This window comes from Osmerus eperlanus, chromosome 2 (genome assembly GCF_963692335.1).
Source record: "Osmerus eperlanus chromosome 2, fOsmEpe2.1, whole genome shotgun sequence".
Lineage (NCBI taxonomy): Eukaryota > Metazoa > Chordata > Actinopteri > Osmeriformes > Osmeridae > Osmerus > Osmerus eperlanus.
The window spans coordinates 20,692,459-20,711,399 of record NC_085019.1 but is presented as its reverse complement, the minus strand read 5'-3'; the positions used below and the strand labels follow the sequence as shown (position 1 = coordinate 20,711,399).

Below are 18,941 nucleotides of genomic sequence, written 5' to 3'. Positions count from 1 at the left end.
CATTCCCTTCCCTTATTGTCAATCAGGCTTGGTGATTCCGGAGGTACAGCTCCGCTGTCAAAAGAAAAGCAAAACAACCACACAGCAACCAAACAAAGCACACCACTGCAAACCAAATAATAACCCAGTTAACTAATTATACAAATACACCCTGTACCTCACTTTCAAGCCTGTGACAGGTTCGGTACTATACATTGAATACCATAGAAACGTGGAACCAATACATCTGTTTTTCAAAATGAAGTTTTGAGCAAGTTCTTTTTAAAGAAAGCTCTTTCTGAAAGCATGTTTAGAATCTGAAATATACAATATATATGTACTATTAGGGCTTTTGTTCATAAAAGCAATTTGTGGGAACAGTTCAACTGTCAATACTCCATTTGTTTGTGCCGCTGTGTCTAATTGTTCTAACCTAGCTATGAATGGGTATGTTTAAATATTTCAAGACATGTTTTTTTGCAGGCTCTGAGGACACTTCTAGTTGAAACTTAAAAGCAATATCCAATAATCACCATGTTCAGTACTATCACACTAGTCATTTTTGTAACAATACATACTGTGTACAGTAACAGTATTAGTGACTATGTTAAGATTGTGGAAAAGTCATTGTCTATGTTTTGGATTATGCTACAATGTATATAATCTCACCTGGACTTTCGTCACCTTTGGAAGTCTCCAGAGGTTTTGTGTTTTGTCTGTGTGTGAAATACTGCCTAATGACTTACTTGACGTGACTTTTTTCTGTTTTAGATCCTACAGATCTTCCCTAAACCAGTAGAGCAGGTCCTATGGTGTCACACACTAAGGAATGTAACCTGCCAACCGCAGGGTTTAGTGCAGCCAGCAGCATACCTTTACTGAAAACTGAACACAACTCTATTGTACATTGTATTGTTGTAAAATAGGATTCAATCAATCTACTTGTGAAATGGATTTGGAACCAATGACCCTTCACTGTGAGAAAAACTACATCTAACCCATGTGCACTGTCAGTGTCATGCCAAGTCAGACTGCAGGATAAGTTTGCAACGAACAAGTTTGAAACTTTTATGTACTGACATAGCTTAGACAATGTAACACCTTTTCACTGAAAGTTGTTTATGACAGTATTACACTCTGTAAGGTGAAGACATAATAATTGATTGACTGTAGTGTAAGGCTGGGTGTCACCTTGCCCCCACCACTCATATGCTAAAATCTGGAGCTGCTGGACAGAGTTTCTACTTGATGGCTCTCACATCTCATTGTGTAACTTACTGTAGCATTGCCAGTCATATGTTGATAAGTAAGGGTCAATATGTGGTGTGATTGATTGTTCTTGGGTATAAAGAGAATTGTGAAGCATTATTCTCTGTATTCTTCATCTCCTGAGACCTTCTCCTCAGCTCTGGCTTGTCCTAATCGAGAGTTAACCTTAATTTTGTAACATGTTTGCCTTGTCATTGATTTCATTCATTTGCAATGTTATTTAATTACTTTTGACCGTTCTTGCTCTGATTTAACCCGTATAGTCTGTAATTCTATTGGTATATGTCACATGGCCTTTCAGGGGTGACCTTGAGCCTACATAGACACTGGAATCGGGCCATGAACATCCCAATGATCATGCCTGGCTCATGCTCTGCAGTTGACTGGAGCACTGAAGTGTTTTGTTCTTCATTAACGGAGTGACTAAATTCAGCTGAGTTCTGGATTTTTATAAGTATTGTCAATATGCAGATTGGGAGAGAAAACTATAAATCTGACAATAAATGACAATAAATGACAACACATCACCAGGCTTAGGTCTCAATCATGTCTCTCTCAGCTCTGAAAGCTGGAGGACCATCTTTTATAGGGCACAAGAATGTAAACATAGATAGTGACAGTTAGGCAGTAATGGTGTTACAACAATCAAAGAGAAAGAAATTCACAGCTCCCCGCTATTGACCACTCTCAGGGCAGAGAGGGATCATAGTTGGAGCTCTCCTTGTAGTCATCACAAGGGACGTTTACCCAGTACTTTCTCCTGACGCCAAACATCTATTCAGCCTGGCACATAGACACAATCTACACTTGTTAGTAGCAAACATATTAACTAGTATCCAATGACTAGTTCTATTGATTAGGGAAAGTTCTATTGATTGGTGAATAACGTAAGTACACAGGATATTCTCCACAGTACCCTCTGTCACCAAGCAGGTAACCATCAAAATCTCCCATGATAATACGAGGATACAGTTTGCATTTTCAGTTGCAATAGGAGGAAACAAAATATACATTATAATAGGATATATATATATAGAAATTCACCAAGAGCAAATCTAGCGGTCAGTGTACACTCACAAAATATTTGCGAATCATTCACAGACCCAGGACACTTCCACGTTGCTGATGATGTGGGTTGGAGTATGAAGCTGCAGTTGCTGTATTGTGAAGTATCTTTCATTTAGAATGCTAATGCTACTATTTAGGTGCTACATTTACTGGTCAGGGCCTCTTGCTAGAGACAGGCAGGAGCCAGAGAATAGAGAGTATTGGGCAAGACCTGTCAAGAATACAAATATGCTGACCACATGCTGTGCCCTGTAAGGAAAATGTATATGGAAACTATATTTGACCCACTATACTGCATTGTATATAAGGCCTTCTGTAACTCATGGCCTCACTCATGTGACCACTTTGCCTGGACTGGTTTAAATGATCCAAGCTCACTCTAATAAACCAAGTCAACCCTTTTAAAATGTTGTCCATCTTTCCAGCCATCATGACATCATCCTAACACTTCCTATTCACATAATCTCCTTAATTTACTGATGGAGCTGTGATAGGAATTTAAGTGCCATCTATGTAGCCAATCACACCTGGAAATCCTAAAATATATCAAATTAACTGATTAGTGCATCAAGTCTCAAATCAATACTAGATAAATAAATGAATGCTTAAACTGGCAACTGCAATTCTATGGAATTCTTTTTTGATGTGTCTTGTGGGTCAGTGATTGGGAAACAGTACAAAACTATTCAGAAAACATTTCAGTGCAAGAGTCAGAACAAGAGTCACATTTCTAACAGTACGACAGACCCGGCCCAAGCCCGGCCTTGGAAATATGCTCAGCGTCAGTAATGTTATGTGGAGAACTCCCGTTGACAAAAAACAAGTGCATCACAAATAATTTGTTCCAAACTGAGAGCATGTCCATGATGAGTCATATGAACAATATGAGGGATGAGAATAGTGTTCAAATGAATGATTGATTTGTGCAGAAAAAACACTAATGGATAATTATCAGGAAATTATCAAACATCTAAGCGGCGTCTGATCAACTCATGTCCTGCTTCTGCAGCCGAGTCCTCCTCTTCTCCTCCAGCTCCTTCTGGATCTTATAGATCTTCTCGGCCACCAGGTGGTAGTACTCATCCTGGGACCGAGAGAGGAGGTATGCATTAGGGAGTATTTCCCCTCTCTAATATTATCACTCTACCTGTCTGTGCAACACCAAGACTCATTCATGTGATTGAGTGTGTCTGAGTGTGTGCGCCCGAGTGTGTGCGTACATGTGTTCTTACCCTGCTGTAGGCCAACTTGTACATGTGATTGAATGCATGTGTGTATGTGTGGTAATAGTATTCCTACCCTGCTGTTGGCTGACTCGTACATGTCCCCCTCCACCTTCCTGGCGTAGGCCACCAGGTTCTCCATGCGCCGGTCCTTCAGCGCAGCCGGGTCCGGGGTGGGGAAGATGGCCTGCACACTGCTCACCCAACACACGCACAAACACAGAGAGACACATATAAGCCAAGTGGACACGGGTGTCCTCACCTGACCACACCTCCAACACTGCCTGGTCAGGGAGCGAGGCCAGGTTAATTACCTCAGTGGTGCACGAGCGGTGTGTCTTGCCAATCTGACAATAAGAGTTATGTTCACAACGCTTTTACTGTATTTTTCTACATCTTTGATGTATTCTGGCTGTGAGGCAACTCGCAGACAGCAGTGCTCTAGGTCAACACTGCTATGGAATTGCGCACTTTGATTCAAAAGCTCTTTGGGTGCTGTTGGCTGACGTGGTCACCGTTCAAGTTTGTGCAGACTGTGCACGTGTGTTTTTTCATTCAGAAACGGTGCGTGTCTGGTGCAGTGAGGGCGGACTCACAGCTTATGGACGAGGTGGTTCCGCAGGTCCTGGGTGATGTCCTCATGCCAGGACTTCCTCATGCCCGCTGCTGAGGGAGGGGTTGCCGTGGGCATGGAGCCCAGACAAAATAGACAAATGAATGGCCAGGTACACATACCTGATGAAGTTAAAACATCAAATAAATTGTAGAATCATTTGTTGTACACGAGACAAGTGAACCTGTGGCAATCAATAGCCTAAGTTATGGGTGCTTGATTGGGAATGATTCTTATGTTCAAAACAGTAGTCTACAAAGGTGCCAGTTTACAAAATATTTCTCAGATTTCAAATTGTGGGCCTATTGTTTAGATTGCTCACCGAGTGGTTTTGGACCGTGTACCTGCGGTGGCCATTGGTTTTTCTATTTTGATATCCGCGTTGACAAACGCAAAATGGGGCCGTAATATCGTTTTGTCACTTTAGTAACTCACATTTAGTAACACATTTAAGTATAACAGCTTGTTTTTTGTTTTTTTGGGGTGGGGGGGGGGGATAATGAAATAACCATATAAAAAAAATGCTATAACGAGCCATTAATCGTTGTTTTGATTATTCCATATCCTTTTTACTGGTATCTGCAAACAAATAAAAACTAGGCGCGTAATATCGTTTTGTCCATTTCGGATGTCAGAACTGGATTATGGGGAAATGCTTGGATTGTTTTATTTTATTTTGGAATAATGGAATAACCATATAACACAAATGGTATTAAGAGTCATTTACTCGTTTGTTTGATTGGCCGTATTATGCTTACTGGCACTCGTGAAAAGGAGAGAGAGGGGGAGAGATGTGCAATGATCGGAGGTGTTATTATTTCCAAACACCAGATGGCAGCAACGACTATCTTTTTTTTAACCTGTGATCTGTAGGCCTACTATCTTGACGACACAGCAGCAGGTTCTTTAGTAGAAGACACACACACCAAACTGTATGCACATGTTGACCGAGTTTGCTAGTTGCTACTAAGTTAATAAACAATGATCTTTGATGAACCCAAGTTTAATATATATTAGAAACATTACAAGGCGGGGCTCCAGTGTGTGTTCAAACAAGGCCAAAAGTGCCATAAGGTATCAGTTGAAAAAGACAATCACACCCGTCAAAGTAACCCTCCCCCCACCTCAATTACCTAAATAATCTATATACTATGCCACTGCTTTTGCCTGTTAATGCCTGCACTGCAGTGAAGAAAACTATATGACAACAATAATGTTTAATGTAACTGGCCCCTCTAACAGAACCTCTGGCCCCAATGTAACTGCCCCCCTCCCTCCCTCCCCAGAAGATGGGAAACTGAACAGTGTATTAGCATGAACCAAATAATGCCAATACCAATGGAATTACAGTTATTTGACTCTAAGGGTCAAATCAGAGCAAGAATGGTCAAAGTAAGGTTACATGAAATATACATTTAATAACATTGCAAATGAATGAAATCAATTACAAGGCAAACGTGTTACCAAATGAAGGTAAACTCTTACCTACGCTACCATGATTATTGTAAACCAGAGATAAAAAGCAATATGTGAGGAAGGAGAAGGACTAGCCAGAGCTGAGGAGAAGGCCTCAGGAGATGAAGAATCCACAGAACAATGCTTCACAATTCCCTTTATACACAAGAACAACCAATCAGACCACATATTGACCCTTACTTATCAACATATGACTGGCAATGCTACAGTAAGTTACACAATGAGATGTGAGAGCCATCAAGTAGAGACCCCGTCCAGCAACTCCAGGTTTTAGCATATGAGAGGTGGGGGCAGGATGACACCCAGCCTTACATATGCATACATATTTAAAATATACAGAAATATCAGTTGCAAAATGTAAGTACACCAATGAAAATTCTCCAAATGTTTGGATGTTTGATATTAGTTTAAACAATAGGTTTGGAGGTGATATAGTAAAATAAAAAAAAATAAAAGTGCCCCCAGCGTGGCAAGCACACCTCACAATTTCCCTGAAATTGTACTCTCTCTAGTTATGCAAGTATTGTATGTTTGTCTTTGAAAATCAACTAGTCACATTCAGTTAAAAATGTTTTAGAGGTAAAGTTACAAATTATTTCCATCTCAGATTGGCAAACAGCATGGGCAAATGTTCAATCTAAAACTCAAAAGTGGTTGACAGGTCATCCCTCATTTTCTCCTGTAGCATTTGCTTGTTCTCCTTCCTTTGATTCTCTTTCTCTTTATTCATCTCTCTCTCTCTTTCTCTTTTTCCTCTCTTTCTTCTTCTCTTTCTGTAGCTCCCTCTTCTGCCTCCTGCTCTCCTTCACACTCCTCTGCTCCACTCTTGATTTCTCCTCGTTCTCGTTCTCCTTCTCTCTTTGTCTCTCCTGCTCCTGTTTGTCCTGGTCATGCAGAAAGGTCAGTATCTCATTGGCTTCCTTGGAATGCTGTGTGCTCCACCATTCAGCTATCAGCCTCAACTTTTTTTCTGCCTTGTGTTTTTCACCTGTATGAACTGGAATTTGATAGGCTGCTTTCAACTGTGTGACAGTTGCGCTCAGGCTCCTGATTTCATACATCAAGAAACACCCATAGGAGCATAGCACATGCTGCCGCTCAAACTCCCCCAGGCTCTGGTCCTTCTCCAGGGAGATGAAGATCTTAGTAGCCTCTTCCATCTGCAGGTTTTGACCGTAGGCCTCTGCCAACTTCACACGAGCCGAGATGTTGGAAGGCTGTAGCTCCACAGCTCTTGAGAAGTGATGTATGCTCTCTGCAGTTTCGTTGTCAAGCATGCTTTCCGACGCAACCTGCTTCATCCTCGCACGCTGCCTCCTCTCCTCCAGCATCTGGAAGAGCAGCCACTGGTGGCACAGGCCTGTCTGGTAGTGCAGAGAGAAGGATGTGGGAGTGACCTCCAGAGCCTTCCTTAGAACATCCAAAGACTCCTTAATGGATCCCTCCATTTTAAAGAACTTGGTTAAATGGTTGGTAACCAGAAGAGAATCTGGGGACAGGCTCAGGACCTGCTTGACAAGTGCCATGGCTTCCTGTCTGTCCTTGTCCTGGCTTTGCAGTTTTAGGGCTAAGAGGGCCATAACCTCCACATTTTCAGGCTCCAGGACCAGGGCCTTCCTTAGCTGGCTGGTTACCTTGCTGGTCTCCTCTTCTCCCTGTACCTTGCCCTTTAACCTACCATCTAGTCTGTACAGCACCACAGCATAGCCCACATTGAAAGACACGCTCTGTGCTTTTGAGCAATTGAATATATCTCTTGTTCTGCCTGTTTTGTGATATACATGCCTAAAAGGTGCCTAATATTTATATACTGATATAAAATCGGCATTATAATTATTAGTACTATGATGATTTTTGAGTTGGCAATTTTTTGGTTCCCCCTCAGGACTTGGTGCCCTACGCACAGCGCGTAGTGCGCGTTATGGGAGCGGCGGTACTGAGTACAATATTGATTATTTAACAGTTAATTTACTCTCAGGGGGAATGTCCTTGCTTATACACTTCTGCCTCCTATTTTCTGAAACAGAAAATATCAAAAGAATAGACAAGTGTAAATAAAACAGGTGTTAATCCTTAAATATTATCATTTGGCCTAAATAAGCTTTGCACAGAGACTTGTTGATGTTGTTGCATCAGCACTGTTTATGTAGCATAAACGTATCGTATAAAATGTTATGGATGGGTTCTGTATTTGAGAGTACAGTAGGGATTCTCTGTGTGTTCGCATTTTTTCCGTCTTAAATATAAACAGAGGACATATACAGAAAACGCACTTGTTCCAGGAGTACAACGGTACTTAGGAATGGTTCGCTTGACCCGATGTTAGTTTCCTCAAGGATCACAATGACTCTTGCTTAGAGACTTGTTGCTCTTGTGGTTAGTGGTAACTGACTTAAATTTTTGTACTCGCTGTGATATATTGTTTTTATTATTGTTGCTTGCTTTTTCCACAGGTACACTTGCACTTATAGCAGTTCATGTTGTTTAATTGTAACTTGTTTAACTACATGCTCTTATGGTTCTTCCCTTTGGCACTTATTTTTGTTGTTCACAATGTGTGCTTCATGTTTTGGCTACTCGCAATGTTTTGTGGCTATCTCGTTATGATCAGTGACCTATGCACTTTGTAAAGCTCTCTCTTGGAAGTCGCTTTGGATAAAAGCGTCTGCTAAATGAATAAATGTAAATGTAAAACAACTTACGCCTAAACAGAAATTGTATAGGTTATGTTGCACCATGAGACAAGTGAGTCTGTGTCATCAATAAGTTATGGGTGTGTGATTGGGAATGAAAGTTTTAATAAAAACTATGTCTATAAACATGCCAGTTTACAAATATGTCTCAGATTTACAATTGTATTGTTTGGATTACTCACCAAGAGGTTTGGGAGACTCCGCCATTTTATGTCATCAGAAAACAAGGAAGTGAAAGTGAAGGTTTAAACTCATTCAGTTAACCCATTCCTGTCAAGGTAGCAGGCTAATGCATGCAGTTTTTGTTGCAAGCAGGAAAGCATCTATCATGCATGTGCATGTAGTCTGTCAATCTAAATAGAGCTTAATCAATTTTACAAATATTTTAAGAACTGGTAGAGGTGTCCCCTCACCAGGATTCTCTGGCAATTTCAGTCTAATCACTGGAGTTTTTTTCTTAAAAGCTCTTTTCTAGTTTCTCATCTCATTCCCTTGCCTACTATTAGGATACAAAACCTCATATTAGGTCAGTAGTCCACACAGCTGGGGCATCTTAAAAAGTCCACTTGTAACAGCAGCAGGTTAGATCCAATAAATATCAGTGCTCCCAACAGGTACACACTCATGAACAATAAAACAGGGTTCTGTTTGGGTGCATTCATGCATGATCTTTTATTTATATGTTTGTGGAAAACCCCAATGACAAAATACATTAGTCACCCCAAAACAATCTTCAAGCACAGACTAATTCCATGCTCTGAAGCAATTAGATATTTTAACACTGGATTTCTGTCAGCAGCCATCAGTATACTGAATTTGTGCCAGAATAAGTGAAACCATGGGTATGTGGCCGACATGTAATGAGGTGCCGACTACGCCACCTAGTTGTAAGTCTAGGAACTCAATTGGTTCGTTCTGAGAGGGAGGAACCCGTGTGTTTGACCAAAGGAACAGTCAACAACCATAAACTATTGTATTTTAATAAGTAAAAGGTATTTACAAGCTTTCGAAATGTCTAAAAGTCTAAAAGAGAGAATGTCTCAGTCTAACAGCGTCACCCGTGTGTGCTGACTGGTAGCCTCGTCCGTAGGTCTCCTTCCGTAATCCGGATCACTGTCTTTCGGTCCTCTGATTACCTCGGTTCCCGTCTCGTTCCCACAGCGTCGTCCGGGTGTGCCGACTGATAGCCACGTCCTTAGATCTCCCTCCGTTCCCTTGATTGTCCCGATCGGGTTCTCCGTGACTTCGTCGGTGGTCTATCTCTCCTGTTTCCCCGTGACTTCCTCGTTTTATAGGCCAGGTAGCCCACCCCAACTGCACTCCAATTGGTCCCTTCCCTTATTGTCAATTAGGCCCAATTGCGCTCCAATTGATCCCTTCCCTTATTGTCAATCAGGCTTGGTGATTCCGGAGGTACAGCTCCGCTGTCAAAAGAAAAGCAAAACAACCACACAGCAACCAAACAAAGCACACCACTGCAAACCAAATAATAACCCAGTTAACTAATTATACAAATACACCCTGTACCTCACTTTCAAGCCTGTGACAGGTTCGGTACTATACATTGAATACCATGATAGAAACGTGGAACCAATACATCTGTTCTTCAAAATGAAGTTTTGAGCAAGTTCTTTTTAAAGAAAGCTCTTTCTGAAAGCATGTTTAGAATCTGAAATATACAATATATATGTACTATTAGGGCTTTTGTTCATAAAAGCAATTTGTGGGAACAGTTCAACTGTCAATACTCCATTTGTTTGTGCCGCTGTGTCTAATTGTTCTAACCTTTTTTTGCAGGCTCTGAGGACACTTCTAGTTGAAACTTAAAAGCAATATCCAATAATCACCATGTTCAGTACTATCACACTAGTCATTTTTGTAACAATACATACTGTGTACAGTAACAGTATTAGTGACTATGTTAAGATTGTGGAAAAGTCATTGTCTATGTTTTGGATTATGCTACAACGTATATAATCTCACCTGGACTTTCGTCACCTTTGGAAGTCTCCAGAGGTTTTGTGTTTTGTCTGTGTTTCTGAAATAGTGCCTAATGACTTACTTGACATGACTTTTTTCTGTTTTAGATCCTACAGATCTTCCCTAAACCAGTAGAGCAGGTCCTATGGTGTCACACACTAAGGAATGTAACCTGCCAACCGCAAGGTTTAGTGCAGCCAGCAGCATACCTTTACTGAAAACTGAACACAACTCTATTGTACATTGTATTGTTGTAAAATAGGATTCAATCAATCTACTTGTGAAATGGATTTGGAACCAATGACCCTTCACTGTGAGATAAACTACATCTAACCCATGTGCACTGTCAGTGTCATGCCAAGTCAGACTGCAGGATAAGTTTGCAACTAACAAGTTTGCAACTTTTATGTACTGACATAGCTTAGACAATGTAACACCTTTTCACTGAAAGTTGTTTATGACAGTATTACACTCTGTAAGGTGAAGACATAATAATTGACTGACTGTAGTGTAAGGCTGGGTGTCACCTTGCCCCCACCACTCATATGCTAAAATCTGGAGTTGCTGGACAGAGTTTCTACTTGATGGCTCTCACATCTCATTGTGTAACTTACTGTAGCATTGCTAGTCATATGTTGATAAGTATTGTAAATATGCAGATTGGGAGAGAAAACTATAAATCTGACAATAAATGACAATAAATGACAACACATCACCAGGCTTAGGTCTCAATCATGTCTCTCTCAGCTCTGAAGGCTGGAGGACCATCTTTTATAGGGCACAAGAATGTAAACATAGATAGTGACAATTAGGCAGTAATGATGTTACAACAATCAAAGAGAAAGAAATTCACAGCTCCCCGCTATTGACCACTCTCAGGGCAGAGAGGGATCATAGTTGGAGCTCTCCTTGTAGTCATCACAAGGGACGTTTACCCAGTACTTTCTCCTGACGCCAAACATCTATTCAACCTGACACATAGACACAATCTACACTTGTTAGTAGCAAACATATTAACTAGTATCCAATGACTAGTTCTATTGATTAGGGAAAGTTCTATTGATTGGTGAATAACGTAAGTACACAGGATATTCTCCACAGTACCCTCTGTCACCAAGCAGGTAACCATCAAAATCTCCCATGATAATACGAGGATACAGTTTGCATTTTCAGTTGCAATAGGAGGAAACAAAATATACATTATAATAGGATATATATATATAGAAATTCACCAAGAGCAAATCTAGCGGTCAGTGTACACTCACAAAATATTTGCGAATCATTCACAGACCCAGGACACTTCCACGTTGCTGATGATGTGGGTTGGAGTATGAAGCTGCAGTTGCTGTATTGTGAAGTATCTTTCATTTAGAATGCTAATGCTACTATTTAGGTGCTACATTTACTGGTCAGGGCCTCTTGCTAGAGACAGGCAGGAGCCAGAGAGTAGAGAGTATTGGGCAAGACCTGTCAAGAATACAAATATGCTGACCACATGCTGTGCCCTGTAAGGAAAATGTATATGGAAACTATATTTGACCCACTATATTGCATTGTATATAAGGCCTTCTGTAACTCATGGCCTCACTCATGTGACCACTTTGCCTGGACTGGTTTAAATGATCCAAGCTCACTCTAATAAACCAAGTCAACCCTTTTAAAATGTTGTCCATCTTTCCAGCCATCATGACATCATCCTAACACTTCCTATTCACATAATCTCCTTAATTTACTGATGGAGCTGTGATAGGAATTTAAGTGCCATCTATGTAGCCAATCACACCTGGAAATCCTAAAATATATCAAATTAACTGATTAGTGCATCAAGTCTCAAATCAATACTAGATAAATAAATGAATGCTTAAACTGGCAACTGCAATTCTATGGAATTCTTTTTTGATGTGTCTTGTGGGTCAGTGATTGGGAAACAGTACAAAACTATTCAGAAAACATTTCAGTGCAAGAGTCAGAACAAGAGTCACATTTCTAACAGTACGACAGACCCGGCCCAAGCCCGGCCTTGGAAATATGCTCAGCGTCAGTAATGTTATGTGGAGAACTCCCGTTGACAAAAAACAAGTGCATCACAAATAATTAGTTCCAAACTGAGAGCATGTCCATGATGAGTCATATGAACAATATGAGGGATGAGAATAGTGTTCAAATGAATGATTGATTTGTGCAGAAAAAACACTAATGGATAATTATCAGGAAATTATCAAACATCTAAGCGGCGTCTGATCAACTCATGTCCTGCTTCTGCAGCCGAGTCCTCCTCTTCTCCTCCAGCTCCTTCTGGATCTTATAGATCTTCTCGGCCACCAGGTGGTAGTACTCATCCTGGGACCGAGAGAGGAGGTATGCATTAGGGAGTATTTCCCCTCTCTAATATTATCACTCTACCTGTCTGTGCAACACCAAGACTCATTCATGTGATTGAGTGTGTCTGAGTGTGTGCGCCCGAGTGTGTGCGTACATGTGTTCTTACCCTGCTGTAGGCCAACTTGTACATGTGATTGAATGCATGTGTGTATGTGTGGTAATAGTATTCCTACCCTGCTGTTGGCTGACTCGTACATGTCCCCCTCCACCTTCCTGGCGTAGGCCACCAGGTTCTCCATGCGCCGGTCCTTCAGCGCAGCCGGGTCCGGGGTGGGGAAGATGGCCTGCACACTGCTCACCCAACACACGCACAAACACAGAGAGACACATATAAGCCAAGTGGACACGGGTGTCCTCACCTGACCACACCTCCAACACTGCCTGGTCAGGGAGCGAGGCCAGGTTAATTACCTCAGTGGTGCACGAGCGGTGTGTCTTGCCAATCTGACAATAAGAGTTATGTTCACAACGCTTTTACTGTATTTTTCTACATCTTTGATGTATTCTGGCTGTGAGGCAACTCGCAGACAGCAGTGCTCTAGGTCAACACTGCTATGGAATTGCGCACTTTGATTCAAAAGCTCTTTGGGTGCTGTTGGCTGACGTGGTCACCGTTCAGGTTTGTGCAGACTGTGCACGTGTGTTTTTTCATTCAGAAACGGTGCGTGTCTGGTGCAGTGAGGGCGGACTCACAGCTTATGGACGAGGTGGTTCCGCAGGTCCTGGGTGATGTCCTCATGCCAGGACTTCCTCATGCCCGCTGCTGAGGGAGGGGTTGCCGTGGGCATGGAGCCCAGACAAAATAGACAAATGAATGGCCAGGTACACATACCTGATGAAGTTAAAACATCAAATAAATTGTAGAATCATTTGTTGTACACGAGACAAGTGAACCTGTGGCAATCAATAGCCTAAGTTATGGGTGCTTGATTGGGAATGATTCTTATGTTCAAAACAGTAGTCTACAAAGGTGCCAGTTTACAAAATATTTCTCAGATTTCAAATTGTGGGCCTATTGTTTAGATTGCTCACCGAGTGGTTTTGGACCGTGTACCTGCGGTGGCCATTGGTTTTTCTATTTTGATATCCGCGTTGACAAACGCAAAATGGGGCCGTAATATCGTTTTGTCACTTTAGTAACTCACATTTAGTAACACATTTAAGTATAACAGCTTGTTTTTTGTTTTTTTGGGGTGGGGGGGGGGGGGGGGTAATGAAATAACCATATAAAACAAATGCTATAACGAGCCATTAATCGTTGTTTTGATTATTCCATATCCTTTTTACTGGTATCTGCAAACAAATAAAAACTAGGCGCGTAATATCGTTTTGTCCATTTCGGATGTCAGAACTGGATTATGGGGAAATGCTTGGATTGTTTTATTTTATTTTGGAATAATGGAATAACCATATAACACAAATGGTATTAAGAGTCATTTACTCGTTTGTTTGATTGGCCGTATTATGCTTACTGGCACTCGTGAAAAGGAGAGAGAGGGGGAGAGATGTGCAATGATCGGAGGTGTTATTATTTCCAAACACCAGATGGCAGCAACGACTATCTTTTTTTTAACCTGTGATCTGTAGGCCTACTATCTTGACGACACAGCAGCAGGTTCTTTAGTAGAAGACACACACACCAAACTGTATGCACATGTTGACCGAGTTTGCTAGTTGCTACTAAGTTAATAAACAATGATCTTTGATGAACCCAAGTTTAATATATATTAGAAACATTACAAGGCGGGGCTCCAGTGTGTGTTCAAACAAGGCCAAAAGTGCCATAAGGTATCAGTTGAAAAAGACAATCACACCCGTCAAAGTAACCCTCCCCCCACCTCAATTACCTAAATAATCTATATACTATGCCACTGCTTTTGCCTGTTAATGCCTGCACTGCAGTGAAGAAAACTATATGACAACAATAATGTTTAATGTAACTGGCCCCTCTAACAGAACCTCTGGCCCCAATGTAACTGCCCCCCTCCCTCCCTCCCCAGAAGATGGGAAACTGAACAGTGTATTAGCATGAACCAAATAATGCCAATACCAATGGAATTACAGTTATTTGCCTCTAAGGGTCAAATCAGAGCAAGAATGGTCAAAGTAAGGTTACATGAAATATACATTTAATAACATTGCAAATGAATGAAATCAATTACAAGGCAAACGTGTTACCAAATGAAGGTAAACTCTTACCTACGCTACCATGATTATTGTAAACCAGAGATAAAAAGCAATATGTGAGGAAGGAGAAGGACTAGCCAGAGCTGAGGAGAAGGCCTCAGGAGATGAAGAATCCACAGAACAATGCTTCACAATTCCCTTTATACACAAGAACAACCAATCAGACCACATATTGACCCTTACTTATCAACATATGACTGGCAATGCTACAGTAAGTTACACAATGAGATGTGAGAGCCATCAAGTAGAGACCCCGTCCAGCAACTCCAGGTTTTAGCATATGAGAGGTGGGGGCAGGATGACACCCAGCCTTACATATGCATACATATTTAAAATATACAGAAATATCAGTTGCAAAATGTAAGTACACCAATGAAAATTCTCCAAATGTTTGGATGTTTGATATTAGTTTAAACAATAGGTTTGGAGGTGATATAGTAAAATAAAAAAAAATAAAAGTGCCCCCAGCGTGGCAAGCACACCTCACAATTTCCCTGAAATTGTACTCTCTCTAGTTATGCAAGTATTGTATGTTTGTCTTTGAAAATCAACTAGTCACATTCAGTTAAAAATGTTTTAGAGGTAAAGTTACAAATTATTTCCATCTCAGATTGGCAAACAGCATGGGCAAATGTTCAATCTAAAACTCAAAAGTGGTTGACAGGTCATCCCTCATTTTCTCCTGTAGCATTTGCTTGTTCTCCTTCCTTTGATTCTCTTTCTCTTTATTCATCTCTCTCTCTCTTTCTCTTTTTCCTCTCTTTCTTCTTCTCTTTCTGTAGCTCCCTCTTCTGCCTCCTGCTCTCCTTCACACTCCTCTGCTCCACTCTTGATTTCTCCTCGTTCTCGTTCTCCTTCTCTCTTTGTCTCTCCTGCTCCTGTTTGTCCTGGTCATGCAGAAAGGTCAGTATCTCATTGGCTTCCTTGGAATGCTGTGTGCTCCACCATTCAGCTATCAGCCTCAACTTTTTTTCTGCCTTGTGTTTTTCACCTGTATGAACTGGAATTTGATAGGCTGCTTTCAACTGTGTGACAGTTGCGCTCAGGCTCCTGATTTCATACATCAAGAAACACCCATAGGAGCATAGCACATGCTGCCGCTCAAACTCCCCCAGGCTCTGGTCCTTCTCCAGGGAGATGAAGATCTTAGTAGCCTCTTCCATCTGCAGGTTTTGACCGTAGGCCTCTGCCAACTTCACACGAGCCGAGATGTTGGAAGGCTGTAGCTCCACAGCTCTTGAGAAGTGATGTATGCTCTCTGCAGTTTCGTTGTCAAGCATGCTTTCCGACGCAACCTGCTTCATCCTCGCACGCTGCCTCCTCTCCTCCAGCATCTGGAAGAGCAGCCACTGGTGGCACAGGCCTGTCTGGTAGTGCAGAGAGAAGGATGTGGGAGTGACCTCCAGAGCCTTCCTTAGAACATCCAAAGACTCCTTAATGGATCCCTCCATTTTAAAGAACTTGGTTAAATGGTTGGTAACCAGAAGAGAATCTGGGGACAGGCTCAGGACCTGCTTGACAAGTGCCATGGCTTCCTGTCTGTCCTTGTCCTGGCTTTGCAGTTTTAGGGCTAAGAGGGCCATAACCTCCACATTTTCAGGCTCCAGGACCAGGGCCTTCCTTAGCTGGCTGGTTACCTTGCTGGTCTCCTCTTCTCCCTGTACCTTGCCCTTTAACCTACCATCTAGTCTGTACAGCACCACAGCATAGCCCACATTGAAAGACACGCTCTGTGCTTTTGAGCAATTGAATATATCTCTTGTTCTGCCTGTTTTGTGATATACATGCCTAAAAGGTGCCTAATATTTATATACTGATATAAAATCGGCATTATAATTATTAGTACTATGATGATTTTTGAGTTGGCAATTTTTTGGTTCCCCCTCAGGACTTGGTGCCCTACGCACAGCGCGTAGTGCGCGTTATGGGAGCGGCGGTACTGAGTACAATATTGATTATTTAACAGTTAATTTACTCTCAGGGGGAATGTCCTTGCTTATACACTTCTGCCTCCTATTTTCTGAAACAGAAAATATCAAAAGAATAGACAAGTGTAAATAAAACAGGTGTTAATCCTTAAATATTATCATTTGGCCTAAATAAGCTTTGCACAGAGACTTGTTGATGTTGTTGCATCAGCACTGTTTATGTAGCATAAACGTATCGTATAAAATGTTATGGATGGGTTCTGTATTTGAGAGTACAGTAGGGATTCTCTGTGTGTTCGCATTTTTTCCGTCTTAAATATAAACAGAGGACATATACAGAAAACGCACTTGTTCCGGGAGTACAACGGTACTTAGGAATGGTTCGCTTGACCCGATGTTAGTTTCCTCAAGGATCACAATGACTCTTGCTTAGAGACTTGTTGCTCTTGTGGTTAGTGGTAACTGACTTAAATTTTTGTACTCGCTGTGATATATTGTTTTTATTATTGTTGCTTGCTTTTTCCACAGGTACACTTGCACTTATAGCAGTTCATGTTGTTTAATTGTAACTTGTTTAACTACATGCTCTTATGGTTCTTCCCTTTGGCACTTATTTTTGTTGTTCACAATGTGTGCTTCATGTTTTGGCTACTCGCAATGTTTTGTGGCTATCTCGTTATGATCAGTGACCTATGCACTTTGTAAAGCTCTCTCTTGGAAGTCGCTTTGGATAAAAGCGTCTGCTAAATGAATAAATGTAAATGTAAAACAACTTACGCCTAAACAGAAATTGTATAGGTTATGTTGCACCATGAGACAAGTGAGTCTGTGTCATCAATAAGTTATGGGTGTGTGATTGGGAATGAAAGTTTTAATAAAAACTATGTCTATAAACATGCCAGTTTACAAATATGTCTCAGATTTACAATTGTATTGTTTGGATTACTCACCAAGAGGTTTGGGAGACTCCGCCATTTTATGTCATCAGAAAACAAGTGAAAGTGAAGGTTTAAACTCATTCAGTTTACCCATTCCTGTCAAGGTAGCAGGCTAATGCATGCAGTTTTTGTTGCAAGCAGGAAAGCATCTATCATGCATGTGCATGTAGTCTGTCAATCTAAATAGAGCTTAATCAATTTTACAAATATTTTAAGAACTGGTAGAGGTGTCCCCTCACCAGGATTCTCTGGCAATTTCAGTCTAATCACTGGAGTTTTTTTCTTAAAAGCTCTTTTCTAGTTTCTCATCTCATTCCCTTGCCTACTATTAGGATACAAAACCTCATATTAGGTCAGTAGTCCACACAGCTGGGGCATCTTAAAAAGTCCACTTGTAACAGCAGCAGGTTAGATCCAATAAATATCAGTGCTCCCAACAGGTACACACTCATGAACAATAAAACAGGGTTCTGTTTGGGTGCATTCATGCATGATCTTTTATTTATATGTTTGTGGAAAACCCCAATGACAAAATACATTAGTCACCCCAAAACAATCTTCAAGCACAGACTAATTCCATGCTCTGAAGCAATTAGATATTTTAACACTGGATTTCTGTCAGCAGCCATCAGTATACTGAATTTGTGCCAGAATAAGTGAAACCATGGGTATGTGGCCGACATGTAATGAGGTGCCGACTACGCCACCTAGTTGTAAGTCTAGGAACTCAATTGGTTCGTTCTGAGAGGGAGGAACCCGTGTGTTTGACCAAAGGAACAGTCAACAACCATAAACTATTGTATTTTAATAAGTAAAAGGTATTTACAAGCTTTCGAAATGTCTAAAAGTCTAAAAGAGAGAATGTCTCAGTCTAACAGCGTCACCCGTGTGTGCTGACTGGTAGCCTCGTCCGTAGGTCTCCTTCCGTAATCCGGATCACTGTCTTTCGGTCCTCTGATTACCTCGGTTCCCGTCTCGTTCCCACAGCGTCGTCCGGGTGTGCCGACTGATAGCCACGTCCTTAGATCTCCCTCCGTTCCCTTGATTGTCCCGATCGGGTTCTCCGTGACTTCGTCGGTGGTCTATCTCTCCTGTTTCCCCGTGACTTCCTCGTTTTATAGGCCAGGTAGCCCACCCCAACTGCACTCCAATTGGTCCCTTCCCTTATTGTCAATTAGGCCCAATTGCGCTCCAATTGATCCCTT

At 41.4% G+C, this 18,941-nt stretch overlaps 2 protein-coding genes across 2 annotated transcripts; both read right to left on the bottom strand.

Annotated features, from left to right (window-relative positions):
- Positions 1-1,792: 1,792 nt before the first annotated feature.
- Positions 1,793-8,521, bottom strand: LOC134035264 (histone acetyltransferase p300-like). Its single transcript, XM_062480230.1, has 4 exons — positions 8,504-8,521; positions 4,136-4,274; positions 3,616-3,733; positions 1,793-3,400 (listed from the first exon to the last, which is right to left on the bottom strand). Exons 2-4 carry the CDS (start codon positions 4,270-4,272, stop codon positions 3,302-3,304), a joined length of 354 nt encoding a protein of 117 aa, XP_062336214.1. The 5' UTR covers positions 4,273-4,274; positions 8,504-8,521; the 3' UTR covers positions 1,793-3,301.
- Positions 8,522-11,032: 2,511 nt separating this feature from the next.
- Positions 11,033-17,766, bottom strand: LOC134035258 (histone acetyltransferase p300-like). Its single transcript, XM_062480217.1, has 4 exons — positions 17,749-17,766; positions 13,377-13,515; positions 12,857-12,974; positions 11,033-12,641 (listed from the first exon to the last, which is right to left on the bottom strand). The coding sequence occupies exons 2-4, from the start codon at positions 13,511-13,513 to the stop codon at positions 12,543-12,545; spliced, it is 354 nt and encodes a 117-aa protein (XP_062336201.1). The 5' UTR covers positions 13,514-13,515; positions 17,749-17,766; the 3' UTR covers positions 11,033-12,542.
- Positions 17,767-18,941: the final 1,175 nt, after the last annotated feature.